This window comes from Neltuma alba, unplaced genomic scaffold (assembly GCF_004799145.2).
Source record: "Neltuma alba isolate B1F8T4 unplaced genomic scaffold, ASM479914v2 tig00012843_pilon, whole genome shotgun sequence".
NCBI classification, from domain to species: Eukaryota; Viridiplantae; Streptophyta; class Magnoliopsida; order Fabales; family Fabaceae; genus Neltuma; species Neltuma alba.
Window position 1 is genome coordinate 257,766 of NW_021637231.1, and position 18,146 is coordinate 275,911.

General features: G+C 34.3%; 2 protein-coding genes across 3 annotated transcripts; one reads left to right on the forward strand and one right to left on the reverse strand.

Moving 5' to 3' along the window:
- Nucleotides 1-399: 399 nt before the first annotated feature.
- Nucleotides 400-5,416, reverse strand: LOC114731702 (hydroxyproline O-galactosyltransferase HPGT1). 2 transcript variants are annotated; one of them, XM_028918935.1, is made up of 12 exons: nt 5,080-5,416; nt 4,907-4,970; nt 4,703-4,752; nt 4,352-4,551; nt 3,406-3,469; nt 3,234-3,306; nt 2,731-2,854; nt 2,088-2,175; nt 1,948-1,998; nt 1,552-1,623; nt 1,358-1,470; nt 400-795 (listed from the first exon to the last, which is right to left on the reverse strand). In XM_028918935.1, the coding sequence occupies exons 1-12, from the start codon at nt 5,175-5,177 to the stop codon at nt 773-775; spliced, it is 1,020 nt and encodes a 339-aa protein (XP_028774768.1). In that variant the 5' UTR covers nt 5,178-5,416; the 3' UTR covers nt 400-772. The 2 variants fall into 2 exon arrangements, 1 of the variants encoding a protein (XP_028774768.1); XR_003738929.1 differs by lacking the exon at nt 2,088-2,175.
- Nucleotides 5,417-10,955: 5,539 nt separating this feature from the next.
- Nucleotides 10,956-14,192, forward strand: LOC114731745 (V-type proton ATPase subunit E). The gene is made up of 6 exons (XM_028918992.1): nt 10,956-11,166; nt 11,348-11,448; nt 11,868-12,030; nt 12,296-12,492; nt 12,820-12,919; nt 13,855-14,192. The coding sequence occupies exons 1-6, from the start codon at nt 11,065-11,067 to the stop codon at nt 13,888-13,890; spliced, it is 699 nt and encodes a 232-aa protein (XP_028774825.1). The 5' UTR covers nt 10,956-11,064; the 3' UTR covers nt 13,891-14,192.
- Nucleotides 14,193-18,146: the final 3,954 nt, after the last annotated feature.

Sequence of the window (18,146 nt, forward strand, 5' to 3'; positions counted from 1 at the left end):
TGATTGCCACTAAAAAAAAACTAGTGGTCATGAAAGTAGAATCTTACGTGTAGTTGAGTTATGGCCATGAAGGTTACAATCTTCTCAAATACGTACAACCACTTAATTTTTTTTTCAGAGATGTTATCAGCATGATTTGGTGAGTTTCTATTATTTTTATAAAATAATGAAAACAAATGAAAATACCCCCCCCTTTTTTTCTCTATAATTTTATTTCCCTGGGTTATTCAAGATGAGATAAGGTCGTGTAGCAGCGACCCATTCTTCTCGGCCTGGACATCGAAGAATGGGCACAGTAATTATACCGGTCTCTATTGAGCTGAGTTCAACAATATTTGGCCCCCCAGCGGAAATGAATGGCCTTGTTTTCTTGAATAAACAATTATGCAGACAGATGTCTTTGCTCATTCAAGTAACAGATCACATTTGTCTCTCTATGAAGGATGTTTCTCCTGTCATCCCATAATGGGAAAATAATGTGTAGAAGTGGTAAGAGAGCTATCCATAATACAAAATTATACGAAATGGGTCAATAACTATACCAAGATCTCTAGACCGAATGGGGACTATACCAAGATCTTGAGATTGAATGGGGAGTGGTGATGAGTGAGTTTGAAGCATCAACTTAAGAGTCTTTAATTAGCAGTTTCTTCGGCCTCGCCTTCAAGCGGCATATTCAACTTCTGGCAAACACGGTTTGATGCAAGACAAAGGCCTTCCGTTCTCTACTTCTCTATAAATCCCAGTATGCCATTAGTACTTTACTGACAAGTCATACAGTTGCGCATATAGCCCCTAAATAACAGAAAACAATTCACGATGGTAATGTCTCAGACCTCATAAGAAACATTATTAGTAATTTGAAAAAGGCTTTAAACTTTTGAATCTCCTCTATCTAAATAAAATGATCATCTCGAAAGGAAACCTACTCCAACAAGTTTGAAACAGATAAATTGTAGTCACCATAAAAAGGTGGTCCTTCATGCAAGCCAAAGTAATTTTTTATTTCAAAGATGCTAGCTTTATGTGCTACGATTCCTTAGGAAAATTGATCTAAGAAATCAATTTAGTCTTCTATCTAAACTAGGCCAATAGACCAAAATCTTAAGGTTATTGGCTTCATCTGAGAAATGAGTTATGTACGTCACATGGTTTGAAAGGTTTAATTTAACTCGTTTGAACCTTTATGTTTAGGAAACTAACAGAAAGAGAGGAATGACTTCAGTCAATCAACCTAGGCATAAAACGTTACTAATTTTCATTACTGATAATTCTTCGAACTAACAGTCAGTTAAGGTTTAAATTGGGAGAGGTTGACACAATTGTCTTTCTGATAACGGTGGGGAGAGAATGAGACCTGATGACCATGAGGAGCAGCAAAACTTCCTTTCATTTATGTGCTTCACATCAAGACCAATAAACCATGATCCGGCACTTACATCGTCATGTGCATATGTACGAAGAGTATATCTACAAAGAGAACAATTCAATCGCATGACATTCATCACAAGCACAACCACAAATGAAAAATAAATATGCAAAAGACTATACCTGTTTGTTGATATAAACTGAGCCAATGACTTTGATATAACATAGATCTCACCCGAAGCATGTAGAAAGTATCTGCATTGATAGGGCCAAAAAGCACATAAATGACTGTCAACACTCAGCGCAGAAATGTAATACTAAGTCTGGCAATGAGAGAGAAAGAGAGGAAGACACAATTGCTATTATTGAAATGAAATGATTTTCTGAATTATCTCCATGAGTTACACAAAGCATATTTATATCCAGGGAAATCACTAAAGCAAATAACCCATTCAATTTAGAGGGGCAAAAGGGAGTAGATTAATAGAGCGATGTTCCCAACCCGCAAAAGAAAATCATTGCTTTTTATCTATGCTCTATCATTAGTAAAAAGTAATTAAAGAAGGTAATGGTACTCACGATTTTCCATCGCCAAATTTCCACCAATCTGGTTCATACCATTTATGTGTCCTATATATTTCAAATATCAGAACAAAGAAGAATCTTTTAGTATCATAATAAATTAATCTTATCCACTAGAACATTTTGATTAGACTTACGGCTCAGAAAACACTTCGCCCGATTTCATACAACCAACATAAACACGGGGCTTATCTAAATGAGAAGTTAACACTGCTCCAAGGGCATCTGTAAAGAAGGTTGTGTCATAGATTCATATCGCAGCAGAGAATCACAGATCAATGAGCGTCAAGTCCCATTAAATTCAACAATATTTTATCAAATAATAATAAATAACAATCTGTGTCCCTAAATACCTCAATATGAGGGTATTTTCATATTGTTTTCATTTTCTAGACTTCAAAACAATTATAACAATCCCTGAGGGGAAAATGTCCATCTCAAAGTGCATGTGCATCATTGAAAATGTTAAGATTAAAGATCAAGAACTTCTGGGTTTTAGACTATGTTAAGGGAGTTCAATTTTTTTTTTCTTTTCTTTGGGTGGGAAGAGGGCGTGGAAGTAATGTCGCAGACTTTGGCTAATCAGCAAATATGCAGTGCCAATAATTTCATTTATATTTCATGCCGGAATAAATTATATCGAGGCCTCTTAAAGTTACATGGCTAATCTTGTCCAAGAAAAAAGTTATAGGGCTAATCAAATATATTTTCTAGCAACTCAAAAACACAGAATTTCTTGCATTCAGAAATAAAACTGACTACAAAGAATAGACCACATACCAAGATTGACAAAGACATCATCATTGACCTTGACATAAAATTCAGCATCCCAGTTGTCGACTGCATGAATGAAGAAGGATTTTATCTTTTTTGAGCGCTCCTCTGGTGCCTCCACATGTTTATCCTGGGTAAAACAAAAAAAAAAACAAAAGCTAATGACATGGTCGCATATACTATTTTACATTCTTAAATATCAATTGAAGGTTCTTAACCACACCAAATTCAGTAGACATTTGACATTTTTAAATAATGAGCTGGTGGTATTTGCTCTTTTAGGATATCAACCAAAACAAACATTAAAAAGGTGAATTTACATACATAAGTTAAAAGCCAGTAATTGGGCATTCGTTATGAAAAAATGATTCCCTTACAATGTGAAGTATATACTATGCATGTATCAGGAATGCACAATCAACTAAACTCCACTTAGTCACACGGGAAAATTTGTTATATCTACTGCACACCAAATGTTGTTCACATGAAATTGAAAACACTCAACATACCAGAATGATGAAGTCATTGGTCTGACTGTTCTCGATTTCTATTTCTTTGTCCAAACTGTCCCCACGGTTTGCACTGCTAGGAAGGCAAATGTCAGTTAAATCAAACAAGTTTTTTTAAAAAAAAAAAAAATCATTTCATATCATTTTGAATTTGAATAACCAAAAAACAGACCTTCTTCCAATTACAAATCGCACAACCATGCCCTTTTGGTCGGCTAATTTTTTCATATTCGCACCTGCAATTAAGATGCACCATGTCAGTCAGTTAACATCTACCACAATCTGAGTCCCAACCAATAACCATCCTCAGTGCAAGAAATGAAAAACCCCAATAGAATTTGCACATTGCAGTTCCAAAAAAACAAAAAAAAAAAATCAAACAAACAATGCTTCATATCGTAATACATCACATGATTAATGATGTTGGCAACTTAATAATGCAACAGAACAAATTGGGCAAGGCTAACTATAATTATTCCAAGTCCAACAATTGCACTTTTGTAAAGTATATTTCTGCATGAATCCATATAAAATATGCAGTGAAACAAGTTGATGAAACGGCATTTCATCAATTTAGAACAAAATGACCTTGACTGCCTGAAAAGGCGACATTTTCTTAGCTTTCCCTTGTCATGGTTTTCACAGAGCAATACTTCACATATATGGAGAGTCTATCTATTACTTTCAGGTTTAAATAACTCTGATCCAAAATTTTCAGCATGTCTTTCGTTACAAGCCAAATGGCTCATCCAGGTTATGTCTTTTAATACCATGTGTGTTCACACCCGGTTGTCAAAATATCTTACTTGAAATGGTTTACATCTGACTTGTTTATAGTGACGAGGCAATGAATCTCAGGCCGATCAATCATCCTTTCATTAGATAAAATGCTATGATTAATAAATGATGAAGAAAACCATGAATAATGACAGAAAAAAAAAGGTGCATGCAAATTCAGCAATATTATTACAATAACTGGATACAAAACTAGTAAATTTAAGCCTGCACTGCAACCTCCTTGAGTATAGGATTAGCAGGTGTAGCACTGAAGAATGAATATGACCCTAAAAGGCTACAATATATTAGTCTTGCTGGGAAAACAAACAAGGATATGCTACCTGTTGGCATCCACGCTTTACGAATAGCATCTCTGTTTTTCTTTCGGCCAAATGTTGTTATTATTCCTATGACTGAGAGAAGCCTCTTTGTTGACTGTCTCCCGGTCCCATCATTTACTAGTAAGTGCTTTGAAACAAAGCCTTCCTGTCTAGCTGCAGCTAGTTCCATCTCAAGGGAGGATAAGGTCTTCTGTTGTTCCCTACAAATAAGAAATAGTGAGTGTGTAACCAATGGCTTCAGGCCGATCTCTGCTATAGTGAAACTTCAACCCAAATTCATACTATGTAATAACTGCAGAGGTAATTTAATATAAAGGGAGGATGGAGACATTGGCTCCAAGCAAAAATTACCTGCAGGTTATAACTTTAAGGGTATCATGAACGGATATGGCAGAATGACCCTGAAATCGGATGAAGTATACTGCCTCATTGATTTTCCTATGGATGATGATTAAAAATTAAAAACATGCTTGCAATCACACACTAAGGCACATAGCTAAATACTCATATATGAACCCCATGACAAGAGTGCGATTAATTTAAGTGACATTGTACCTGACCAGTTCCTTTATCAAGCTTTTGAATTAAATACACCCTGCTCTCCGCGTCCTGCCATAGCCTGTACATTTCAAAATGTATCATTTTGTTATGTTATAAAGCAGCCCAAACTAAACATTCAAAGGACGTATGATGGAGAAAGTGTGAATCATGATCAGAGAAAAACGGACCGGCCGGCCACGTAAATAGTAGCCATGGTGGCTATCATAGCGAGCAACAAAGCGGAGATTTGAGATCCAAAAGAATAACCAGATCGCCGGCTAGGCATTTGCTCTTCAAGATGAAGTCCGAAAATAAGCGTCAGAAAATCGTCATCGAAGTTCCTCTGCAGCTACAACTTTACAACTTCTCAGATCTAGAAAAGCAACCGAAACTGACAGATGAAGAAACGGAATTCTGGACCTTGATACGTGAACTCCGAAGACGTTATTACCAACTTGATAATCAAAAGGATTTATCGGTTTCAACAGAAGCTTCAGAAACGATCAGCCTATGCAAAATGTAAATAAGTGCTTGTGGGGGAAAGAATCAAAGAATACAACAACTACAAATTAATTCATCCGTGGAGCGACTCTCAAGTCTCAAGTCTCGAGTCTGAAAAAAAGGTTCTTGTAAGTTTTTTGTCCAGAATATCCCTGTATCAATGCAGAATCCTAGGTCAGTAATTAATATAACATCCTGTTTCACTTTTATTTTAGTTTTAAATATAAAAAATCAATCTATTTTATCTATCATATTTATACTTTTTTTTTCAAGATAGTCCTTCTAATAATGATAGTCTTAGCCAATATAGTTGATTAGTAAGGATATTTTAAGAAAGACAATACATATTTATTACAAATAACTAACTTAACTTCTTTCTTTAATCTCCTCAAATTAGTCAATTGGGTCTTATAATTAGGACCGGAGGTAGTATTTAATTTTGTTTAAAAAAACCCGGATACTTTTAGCATTTTAAGAACATTTCTTATAATTATAATTAGGTATTCTTCTGATCCTTAATATAAGATCTAATTATTGAGTTAGTTTTAGTCCTAAATATAAGAACTATTTTTCATATTTATCAAATTTTTCTAAATTACCCCTGTGGATATTCCCTCGACCATAATCAAGTAGAAGAAGAAAAGGAGGTATTAAGAAAGATGATTATGGTATTTTAGAAAAAAAAAACATGTCACATTTCTTATAATTAACTAACTTACCTAACTTTCTTAATCTAATCAAATTAATTAAATAGCTCTTATACTTCTCCGGTCCTTAATATAGGACCCAATTGTTGAGTGATTTTGGTCCTAAATATAAGACCCATTTATCATATTATCAATTTTCTCTAAATTACCCCTATGGATACTCTATCAACTATAATCAAGTAGAAGATAGAGAGGAGTATTAAGAAAGATGATTATGGTATTTTAGGAAAAACATGTCACAATTTTTATAATTAACTAACTTACCTAACTTCCTTAATCTAATCAATTAGTTAAATGGGTCCTATATTAAGGACCGGAGGAGTATTAAGGATCAGAGGAGTACTACCTCACATCCTTAAATATAAAGTTAATTAAATAAAAGACCTTAATCTACTTTGTCTATCATATTTATTCATTTTTTTAAAATAATCCTTGTAGTAGTTGTACATGTTAAAAGTTCTATCTAATGATACTTTTAACCAACACATATGATTAGCAATAATATTCTAAAAAATATATACTTAATTATTACAAATAACTAACTTAACAAATTTTTTTAATCCACCTTAATTAATTAACTAGCTATTATATCACATGAAGCCGCCCATTGAGCTAATCAATATGACGTTTAACTAGTTGCAAGCCTACTAATATGACCAGAATTTTTCGTTCTATAAAATGCCTTGAAAAATCGGTTTTCTGTGTGCATGTGTGTGACCAAAATGCGCGTGTACGCGTGTAGTGGTTGTTCATGTCTCGAAATTAATGATGATTATTTTTTAGTAATGGAAGTATACACATCTGGGGCTTTATAAATTTATACTAGCCCTAATTTTTAATACTCCTCATATCCTAATTGTTGATTCAATTTTGATCCGAAATATAAGACTTATTTCTTACATTTATCAATTTTTTTTGAATTGCTTCATGGATACTCCTCAACCATAATTAAGTAGAAGAAAGAGGTCGATATTAAAAAAGATAATTATAGTGTTTTAGGAAAAACATATTATATTTTTTATAATTAACTAACTTACCTAACTTCCTTGATCTAATCAAATTAGTTAAATATATCCTATATTAAAAACCGGAGGAGTATAAGTGTGGGATAATTAATTAGCAAATATTAAAAAAACTAACTAAATGAGTTGCTTATAATAAATGCGTTTCTCTATAATACCCTTTTCTAATAGTATGCATTGTAACTATCATAGATGGTAACTCTTTTATTATGTACAATTAATAGAGAAACTTTGATAGAAAAAAAATTATAAATTTAAAAGATAAAATAAATTGATATTTTATTTTTAGGACCAAGATAAAATTTTTTTCTAGCTGGATATTTAGCACGGAATTAAAAGGTAGTGTGTTGGTACTGGCATGAAAAAAATTTGGCCATATTATCAGGGGTGCAAGAAGAACGGAAAGCGGAAGACAATAGTTGGCAAGGGAAAGGATTTTTTTTTTTTACCATTCAGAAAGGGAAGGGAAGTTTCACACCCACACTTTAGTAGATGATGTGGTATTGTTTGGACTTAGGATATTAACATACAACAATAAAGTGGCTAGGTGAGTTTTGTAACATACGTAGACAGAAGTAAATGCTAAAAGCCTCCATAATGTAGTCAAGAAGTATGAATACGGAGTTCATGGAATAGATTATGAAGATGGAGGTTTCAAAATGGGAGAATTTAGGCGAGTGTTTTGATAGAGCACGATGGCGTCGTGTGATTCATATAGCCGACCCCACCTAGTGAGATAAGGCTTGTTGTTTGTTTTGTTTGTTTGTTTAGGTGAGTGTTTGGGTATTCAATATCCCACCGGAGAAGGTGAAGGCAAGGCTTTTAGGTTGGAAAGCAGCTGTTTGATTGACTCTTACAGAATCTGTCATTGGAGCAACCTTTTTCTGTATCCCGTGATGGTGAAGACGGGCAAAGGAAAGCACATTTGAAATGGAAGCAAACGCATAAGCCTAAAATGAAGGTTTGGGGATTTTGAATATGAAGGCCATGAATAAAGTGTGTTAGATTAAGCTCGCATAGAGTTTAAAGGTGAAGTCATGTGATTTGTGGGAGCAATGGCTAAATTCTAGTTACTGGAAAATATAAGATGAATGGTTTACCGAAAACAAAAAACCACACGCAAATGTAAATAGAAGATGAACAGTGTTATCTGAAATCTGTAGAAAGAGGCAAAACACTAACCGTGTACTCCCTTTGGTGATCAATACAATAACTACCATTGACATTTAATTTGTTATTAAAGATAATATTCTAATTCACTTTATTTTTTATATTTATCCATCTTTTTTTTCTAAAGTATTCTTCTGGTCCTATTTATAAGGCACTTTCAATATATTTAACACAGATCAAGAAAAACCTTAAATTGTATTAATTCTTTGTTAAAATATAATAACTTTCCAACTTTATCCCTATTTAATATATATACGCTTCAAAAAACATAATTATCTATACTATAATAAATGAAAGACAATATACTCCTCCGGTCTTTAATATAAGACTCAATTGTTGAATTGGTTTTTGTTCCAAATATAAGATCCATTTCTCATATTTACCAATTTTCTCTAAACTATCTCTATGGATACTCTCTCAACCATAATCAAATAGAAGAGGAAGAAGGATATTAAGAAAGATGATTATGGTATTTTAGGAAAAACGTGTCACATGTCTTATAATTAACTAACTTAACTTTTTTAATCTAATCAAATTAATTAAATAGGTCTTATATTAAGAACCGGAAGAGTAGTACATTCATGGTAAAAATTTAATAAAGTGCCTCACAAATAGGACCAAAAAATCTTCTCTCTCCGTCCTATAAATATGACCAGAGAAGTACTATTTGTAGTAATTACACATGTTAAAAGTTCTATCAAAAAATAATTTTAGCTAATACACATGATTAGCAAAGATATTTTAAAGAAGATAACACATATTTATTATAAATAACTAACTTAATAAATTTTTTTAATTTACTCAAATTAGTTAACTATATCTTATATTAAGGTCTAAAAATAGTGTAAGAGATTGTTTAGCGGTAAGGAAAGTGTGGCGTGGGCTGCATGTATGATGAGAAGTTGTTTCTTTTATTGCAAGATTATACTAGGGGCTCTTCTTATTTTAAGTACTTATAAGAATATAAGTAATTTCATGTAATTTGAAGCAAAACTTCTCTTTACATATTTATTTCGTATTCCGTAAATTATAATTGAAAAATTTATTATAAATAATTCTAAACAAACCGTAAGATATAAAATTCAAGCTTATTTTGGTTCATGTTGATAAAAATGATTTTGTAATATAATTTATATTTGAATAGCAGTTTATTATAAGCTGGTTTTAACCTATTTAGATGAGTGAATTTATGATTTATTGAAAAGTTATTTTCACAAAGTTCAACTAAAAAAAAATCAAAAACCCAAAGCTAAAAATATTCAGCTATAAATTAGCTTTTGAACATACATTCAGTTGTTGTCAATGTCATGTCAAACATTCAATTTTTATCCAACTATTTTTTTTTAGGGTGTGTTTGGATGAAACCAAACCATGATTTGGAGAATAGCTTTTGGAGAATAGATTCTGAAAAAAATAGATTTTGGGAAGAATAGATTTTGTGAAAAAGTGATTTTGAGAAGTGTGAGTGTTTGGATAGTTGTTATTGGAAGTACTTTTTATATATAGACATAAATTAATATGATAATTATAGAAAAAATATATTTTATGATATATTTAATTTGAAGGAATAAAATTGTTAATAATATATTTTTTATTAACATATATTAATAATATATAAGATAATATAATTAATAAATAATTAATATGTATATATATTTATAAGATATAAGATAATATATTTATAAAAAATATGTTTATAAAAAAAACAACAAGATACATATCCTATAGACTCTCACACTCTCCCCTTTTTCCTCCAAAAATAAAAAATTTCTTCTTTTCTCAAAACCATGGTTTTGGAGTCAAAACCATGGTTTTGAACCCAAACCATGGTTTTGATTTTTTTAAGGGTGTTTGGCTAACATTTTTCCCAAACCATGGTTTGGATCCCAAAACCATGGTTTGGGGTGCTTGCCAAACACACCCTTAATCCCAATTGACTTCTAAAACTTCTTTTTTTTTTTTTTTGACCGGAACTTCTAAAACTTCTTAACACCATCGCAAATGTGCAATTTGCATGTTAAAAGAACCGCAGGAAGTTGATTATTAATATAAAAACTCGTTTAATTTTTATTTTGGTTTTAAATATAAGATCTTACTTTATTTTATCTCTCATATTTATTTATTTTTTTAAGTAATCCTTATAATAATGGTAGTTATAGCTAAATACACTTAAATAGTAAAGATATTTTAGAAAAAATAATACCTATTTAATATAAATAATTTTTTAATATTAAATTGTTAGAAAGATATCCATTATCAATTGCTAAGCGAATGTTTAGATAACCCCATATTTACTTCTCAGAAACATTTTTCTGCAAATCAAGATAAACTCCTTTACATATTTATTTCGTATATCGTAAAAACACTTCTGAAACTATGATTTTGTTGTTACCCAAACACCCCTAATGTTAGTAATACCCCCACTTCTTAATACTCCTCCGGTCCTAAATATAAAACCCCTGATTTTTCTAATGCTACAAATTAAATTAAAAATTATTATTACTGCTTGAAAAATTCCTGTTGCTCGCCTCGCCGCCGCTCAAGGCATCACATGAAAAAAAAAAATAGCAATTAATTTCAGTCTCAGAGTGAAATGATAAAACCGTATATCGCCAGCAGTTGATGCGCGGTTGATAAATAAAGGCCCTACAGGAATTGTCGTTTGCAAATAATTTCTCTGATTTGCGATCGGAGAAGAGGAAGGGCGTCGCGTCTCCGCTGTAATACTACAATCCCGATCCTCTCCGAGTCGACTCTCACAGGCTCTGATAAAATGAACGACGCAGATGTCTCCAAGCAAATCCAGCAGATGGTGAGGTTTATCCGCCAGGAAGCTGAGGAGAAAGCCAACGAGATCGCCGTGTCTGCTGAAGAAGTACCACTCTGTTCTATTTGCTTTCTTCTTTTGAGGACTTCGATCTTTTTGTTTACTCCTTTGAACTGCCAATTATTGTTTTATGTGCAGTTTACTCATTGTGAATCTAGAGTTTGTCGTACGTTTCCCGCTTGTTATCGCCATTGGTTCGATGCTGAAGAGTTGTTCCGTGTCTGTGTAGGAATTCAACATCGAGAAGTTACAGTTGGTTGAAGCTGAGAAAAAGAAGATCAGACAAGAATACGAGCGCAAACAGAAGCAAGTTGAAATTCGGAAAAAGATGTAACTTGCTTTCTACCTTAGCATACTTTGGGTTTTTTCTATTTCCCTCTTTATTCTTGAATCCGAAATTTTCCATCCGTACTTCTTCCGTTGACATTTGTTTAAGCAAGCTCTTATTGATTAATGTTTGATCCATATGGACCGGGACAGAATCGGCAAGATAACAATTTCCTCAGTTGGTTTTGATTTTGTTGTTATGTGTGTTTTATTTCGAGATTCAATTAATTTTGAACTGTTGGCATCTGGGTGTAATTAATTTAAATTCAGGGTATTGCTCTGAAGAGCTCCGGGCCTCGAAAGAACTTTGATTTTTCATCATTAAGACCACCTTGAGATTCTATCCTTATCCTTATTTCTAAATAGCAGAAAGGGTGTTGATTGAGGTTAATTGATGCATGGGACAATTTTTTTGATTGCAGTGAGTACTCTATGCAGCTAAATGCTTCGCGCATAAAGGTTCTTCAAGCGCAAGATGATGTGGTTAATTCCATGAAGGAAGCTGCAGCGAAGGACCTCTTGAGTGTGAGTCATCACCACAATCACCATGTGTACAGACAGCTTCTGAAAGATCTCATTGTTCAGGTGAAAATTGTAGACTTTCATATCTTGACCATCACGTTAATTTTTGATGTCGTCATTATTATAATATTGTGGTCATTTATTATATGTATTTGTGTCAAGATACAAGTGCGTGATCATGAGACTATTTTTTGCTTTACTTTGTGACAACGCTGTGCCCATGTCTTTGAAAATCATGCCATACCAAGTTCTGATGTTATTTTCACGGACAATTTACCGTCTGTAAGTATGTGGGCTTGGATTTTAAAGGAAATGCTGCCTGTGGCAGAGTTTACTAAGACTGAAAGAGCCTTCTGTCCTTTTGCGATGTCGGAAAGAAGACCTGCATTTGGTGGAGCATGTGCTGAATTCTGCTGCACAGGAGTATGCTGATAAAGCAAGTGTTCACCCACCAGAGATAATTGTTGACAAGCAAGTCTATCTTCCTCCTGCGCCTAGCCATCATAATACTCATGAACCCTACTGGTAATGTTAAAGTTGAATCCCAATTTATTTTTTAAGATTCAATTCTGTTTTGCACATAAAGTAAACTATCCTCTGTGCGGGACTTCCATTGTCTTTTATCGGGGTGGTGAGCTATACAGCTGTTTCTCTAGAATTGTCAATCCGGGGTTGATTCTTCTGTGTAATATCTTCTTTCCTGTTTGTTGTAATCCTTTGTTTCATTCAGGGGATGTAGGAAAAGCATCAGATTTAAAATATTTGAAAGTCGCCTGGATTCTAGCGTTTGTAGTTGTTAGAGTAATCTTCCTTTATAGCTACATTGATCTGATTATATTTGTCAATGGCCAGTTCTGGAGGTGTAGTGTTGGCTTCTCGAGACGGGAAGATTGTGTTTGAAAATACCCTTGATGCTCGGCTGGATGTGGTGTTCCGTAAAAAGCTTCCAGAGGTAATTTTTTTTCAATGAAATGTTAACCTTTAGATCTATTTCAACTTTTTACTGGAAACTAGCTATGTATGGCGATTATTAGTAGTGAATGTCATCTTTGCCAAAGATGATGATACATTTTCAATTGCTTTTTAGTTATTTGAATCATTTGAGAAAGGTAATTTGTGTCAAGAACTCATGTTTGTTGTGATATTAATAATCTAGCAAATTATTATTGGATGCGGATGCCGATGTTGAAATAATTACCATGGGTGCGTTATTAAGATTGCAAGGGTTAATTGAGACATCGAACTTGAATGTGGGTATGTATGAAGGGTGGGGAGGACTTTAGAATTATTGTTTGGTCTTAAACAATGAAAAGGGACAGCATTCTTTCAAAGTTTAAACAAAGTAATGTAAAGTAGCATCTGGTCTTCAAAAATGATTATAGCATCCATAATTCATGTTGGTACGTCAGGATGTGACTTTTCCCCTTGAGGAATGCTGTGCGCCTCTCATCAATATGCCCAATTTAAGCATTCTATTTGACTAGGTTTATAATCAACTCCAAATATCTTCTGACTCGGGACTGGCTTAAATGGGTGACACTTAGTTTCTTTCTCTGACCTTTCCGCCAGTTGTTGGCTTGCACTCTCTCATGGTCTCTTCCATCTAAAGAGAGATGCCATTACTGTCTGACTTCCTTTGGCACGTTTATTATATGCTGTTGTCATTTTATGTTCATGAATCAGAATTGATTGCATTTTTGAGTATCATGTATTCAAGAAATAATGTCTTTTAGGAAATTCTCTCCTTTGGAAAGTATGTTCTGTAATTTAATTTAGTTGATGGGGAGAGTCTTGAAGCATTTAATAACACTTGTATGTATCAGCTGAATTAGTTAACCTTGTCTACTGTGACGGAGTCCTGATGAAGATTTCTTTTCTGTATTGCAGATCCGCAAGCAGCTCTTTGGACAAGTTGTTGCTTGAAGTCTTTGATTGTACTGTAGATGCCCCTTCCATATTTATTTTGAACCGAAAACATCTGTCGTGCAGTGCCCATGAATTCTTATAAGCATCATTGACTTCGGTTGTTTTAGTTTTGTTCCTTTTGGTATGTGGTAGAATTTCGGTAATAAGTCATCGCTCAAGCATGTAGTTGCTCAAGTTTCGTAGATGATTATGTTGTAAAATCTGTTGAACTTAGCTTTAGTGAGGGCAATAATTATTCTTTTATGATGTAAGTCTGGTAATTTGAATGGAAAACATATTCGTTTAATTCATTTTATAAATATCCATTCCTTCTATATTTATTTCAGTGTACAGTTATGATGGCCAAGATCACACATGATCCATTGGCTTAATGCCCGAACCTAGATTGTTCTGCTTCTGCCGTCTCTTTCAAGACTCACATCTTTCCCTTTCTATTCCAAAAGCATCTTTCGCGAATTTGCTGTTCAAATTTTGTCTGCTTGGTATTCATAACATGGGAATCTTCCACACTCTTATCTCTACCTTCGGTTTATTCTAAAAGGGAGTGGGGGGTTCAATTGAATGTGGGCTTTCGCCTGTCGGCTCCACCACCTGACCTAAAGGAGCTATTTTCTCGTAATCATTTTGTGTTTTTGTATTTTATGTTCTTTGACCCATCTTAGCATCTTTTTTCCCGGCCTCAAGACCCATCTTAGTATCTTTTTTTTCCGGGCCTCAAGACCCATCTTAGTATCTTACTCATTGGAGAAAAAGAAGACGGAAGCTAATTTGAAAATAAAAGTGCATGCAGATTCAGCAATATTGATGATTACAATGAATGGATACTAAACTAGTAAATTTAAGCCTGCCGCCCTGCAACCTCCCTGAGTATAGCATTAGCAGGTGTAGCACTGAAGAATGAATATGACCCTAAAAGGCCACAATACATTAGTCTTGCCGGAAAAACAAACAAACAAGCTTATGCTACCTGTTGGCACTCAGGCTTTACGAATAGCATCTCTGTTTTTCTGGCGGCCGAATGTTATTATTCCTATAACCGAAAGAAGCCTCTTTGTTGATTGTCTCCTGGTCCCATCATTTACTAATTAGCGCTTTGAAATAAAGCCTTCCTTTCTAGCTGCCGCTAGTTCCATCTCAAGGGAGGGTAACATCTTCTGGTGTTCGTTATAAATAAGGAATAGTGAGTATGTACCCAATGTTTGGCCAAAAAAAAGTATGTAACCTAAGGCCTCAGGCCAATCTCTGCCATGGTGAAACTTCAACCCAAATTCATATATGTAATAACTACAGAGGCAATTCAATGTAGAGAGAGGATGGAGACATTGGCTCCAAGCAAAAATTACCTGCAGGTTATAACTTTAAGGTTATCATCAACGGATATGGCAGAATGACCCTGAATTCGGATGAAGCATACTGCCTCATTGATTTTCCTATGGATGATAATTATAAATTAAAAATACACGCTCGTAATCGCACGCACAGACGCATATATATTGAGCTAACTACTCATATATGAACCGTATGACAAGAGTACGATTAATTTAAGTGATATTGTACCTGACCAGTTCCTTTATCAAGCTTTTGAAGTAAAAATACACCTGTTCTAAACCCTGAGGGGTTAGGTCAGCTGGCTGGGGCTGTCCTAACTTAACCACGGGTCTCGAGTTCGAGCCGTGAGAATGCAACACCCTGAGGGACCAGAGGGCGCCGACCGAAAGGTTCCTTACATGCCTTCGATCCGGATTAGTCTGGAGACGTTGTCACGGCTGAAAGACGCCTATTTCCCTGGAATACCGGATGGAGAAATCCAAAAAAAAAAAAATACACCTGTTCTCCGCGTCCTGCCATAGCCTGTACATTTCAAATGTATCAAAATTTTGTTATGTTATAAACAGTTGCAGTCCAAAATAAACATTCAAAGGACGTATGATGAAGAAAGTGTCAGTTATGATTAGAGAAAAAACTGACCGGCCGGCCACGTAAATAGTAGCCATGGTGGCTATCATAGCCAGCAACGAAGCGGAGATTCGAGATCCAAAAGAATAACCAAATCGCCGGCTAGGCATTTGCTCTTCAAGATGAAGTCCGAAAATAAACGTCAGAAAATCGTCATCAAAGTTCCTCTGCAGCTACAACTTTACAATTTCTCAGATCTTGAAGGGCAACCGAAACTGACAGATGAAGAAACCGAATTCTGGACCTTGATATGTGAACTCCGAAGACGTTGTTACCAACTTGATTATCAATAGGATTTATCGGTTTCAACTGAAGCTTCAGAAACGACCAGCCTATTGGGAGGCAGCATAGATGCTCATCGGGAGGGGGAAAAAATCGGTGTGACGATTCTCAAGTTTCAAGTCTGAAAAGTTCCTCTCTCTCTTTTTTTTTTTGGGTACAGAATATCCCCGCATCGATGCAATCTATCTAATTTTTCTTAAAAAATTCCCGAATACTTTTTAGCATTTTAAGAACATTCCTTATAATTATAATAAGGATTAATACAAATTTTGATCTCTCAGATTTGGACCCAATTTGATATTAGTTCCCTCAAATTATGTCCGTTTTAGACTGTTGGTCCCTTGCATCTTGGCACAGTTAAATTTTGCTGACATGGCGTTAACACCGTTAACCAATGAGTTGGCATGTAGCTGGCATATGACCTGGATATGGTATTGGTCCCTCAAATTTGAGACCATTTTGATATTGGTCCCTTAAATTTAAAACCGATGGTATTAGTCTCTCAAATTATATCTGTTTCTGGCCATTGGTCCTTGATAGCTTTAGGCTGTCAAATTCGTCTGAGTTGGCACTAACTTTGTTAACCTATGATATGGCATTTGACTTGGCAACTAAAGCTTGATGATGTGGCATGAGCAACGGAAGGCTGTGGTCGAAGAGACCTTATGCAATCTGGGATTCACTTTTGTCAAAACACAGCTTCTGCTCCTATATTAGTGTGGAGGAAACGCAGTGCATTCTCAACTAAACCTTCTACCTCCTCTGCTACCTTTGGCCAAAAGGGTGACTTAACAATTCATGAGAAGAAGAAGCCGACTTCAGATACAAAACCACTCCCATTGAAGCCATCTTCTTCTGATACAGATGATGATGAACCTCCCAAGAAAAAAGAGAAACCCGTCACCAGAGTAAAAAGCTTGAGAAGAAGCAACAAAAACCTCACCGGCAACTCCAACAAGAAGGCAGGCACGACCAGCAAGCCACTGAGACTAGATAAGATCAAAGCAGAGGGTTCTACAAGAACAGATAAAAAGAGGAGGGCCTACAGCTATTAGGGACCAACGGCTAGAAATATAGATATAATTTGAGGGACCAATACTATTGGTTTTAAATTTCAGGGACCAATACCAAAATTGCCCCAAATTTGAGGGACCAATACTATGTCCAGGTTATATGTCACCCACATGCCAACTCATCAATTAACGGTGCCAAAATGTCAGAGACCAACGGTCTAAAATGGACATAATTTGAGGGACCAATATCACATGTTTTAAATTTCATGGACTAATACCAAATTAGGTCCAAATTTGAGGGACCAAAATTTGTATTAATCCTTATAATAATTAGATACATAAAGCTACGCATTGAGCTAATTAATTTGACGTTTTAACTAGTTGTAAGCATATTAATATGACTAGATTTTTTAACAATTGTCATTCCAGAGTAGAGCAAGGGAAACGAGTTGAGCCCGTCGAGTTGGCCAGTTTAGGCCCTGAAATTATTAGGGCCGGGCTTGAAATTTTTCCCCTCAAATGAAAAAAAGCCCTGGAGGACCAGAGTCGGCCTGTTTAGGCCCTTTTATATTTCTTTTTTGTTTTTTTAAAAATTTTTTATATAATTTTAATATTATTAATTTTTTATATTGTTAATAATATTTCAAATATTTAGTTATTATTATCATTTTAAAATTAAATTTTACATAATGATTTGATTTATTTAGTTTTAGGCAATAAGTTATCCAATTAAATTTTTAAAAAATGGGTTAATTTGAACTTTAATAATAATTTGATTTATATTATATGCATTGATATTTTTAAACTATATATATATATATATTTGATAATAGAGTATTTTTATACTTATATAACTTGTGATTCTATAATTTGAATTATAAATTCACGAGTTTTAACAACAATATTTCTCACATTAAAGTAAAATAATAGCTAGATTACAAAATTTAAAAGTAAAATTCCTACAAAGAAGAAAAATTTGATATTTCTGTTACGAAAGAAAAT

What these genes read in the sequence shown, in the direction of transcription:
- LOC114731745 (XM_028918992.1), top strand. Translation starts at nt 11,065, where the DNA reads ATGAACGACGCAGATGTCTCCAAGCAAATCCAGCAGATGGTGAGGTTT. An exon ending in TCGCCGTGTCTGCTGAAGAA is followed by an intron (nt 11,167 to 11,347) that starts GTACCACTCTGT and finishes GTGTCTGTGTAG; the next exon opens with GAATTCAACATCGAGAAGTT. An exon ending in GTTGAAATTCGGAAAAAGAT is followed by an intron (nt 11,449 to 11,867) that starts GTAACTTGCTTT and finishes TTTTGATTGCAG; the next exon opens with TGAGTACTCTATGCAGCTAA.
- LOC114731702 (XM_028918935.1), bottom strand. Translation starts at nt 5,177, where the DNA reads ATGCCTAGCCGGCGATCTGGTTATTCTTTTGGATCTCAAATCTCCGCT. An exon ending in TGATGTCTTTGTCAATCTTG is followed by an intron (nt 2,176 to 2,730) that starts GTATGTGGTCTA and finishes CCTTCTTTACAG; the next exon opens with ATGCCCTTGGAGCAGTGTTA. An exon ending in CTGCTCCTCATGGTCATCAG is followed by an intron (nt 796 to 1,357) that starts GTCTCATTCTCT and finishes TCTGTTATTTAG; the next exon opens with GGGCTATATGCGCAACTGTA.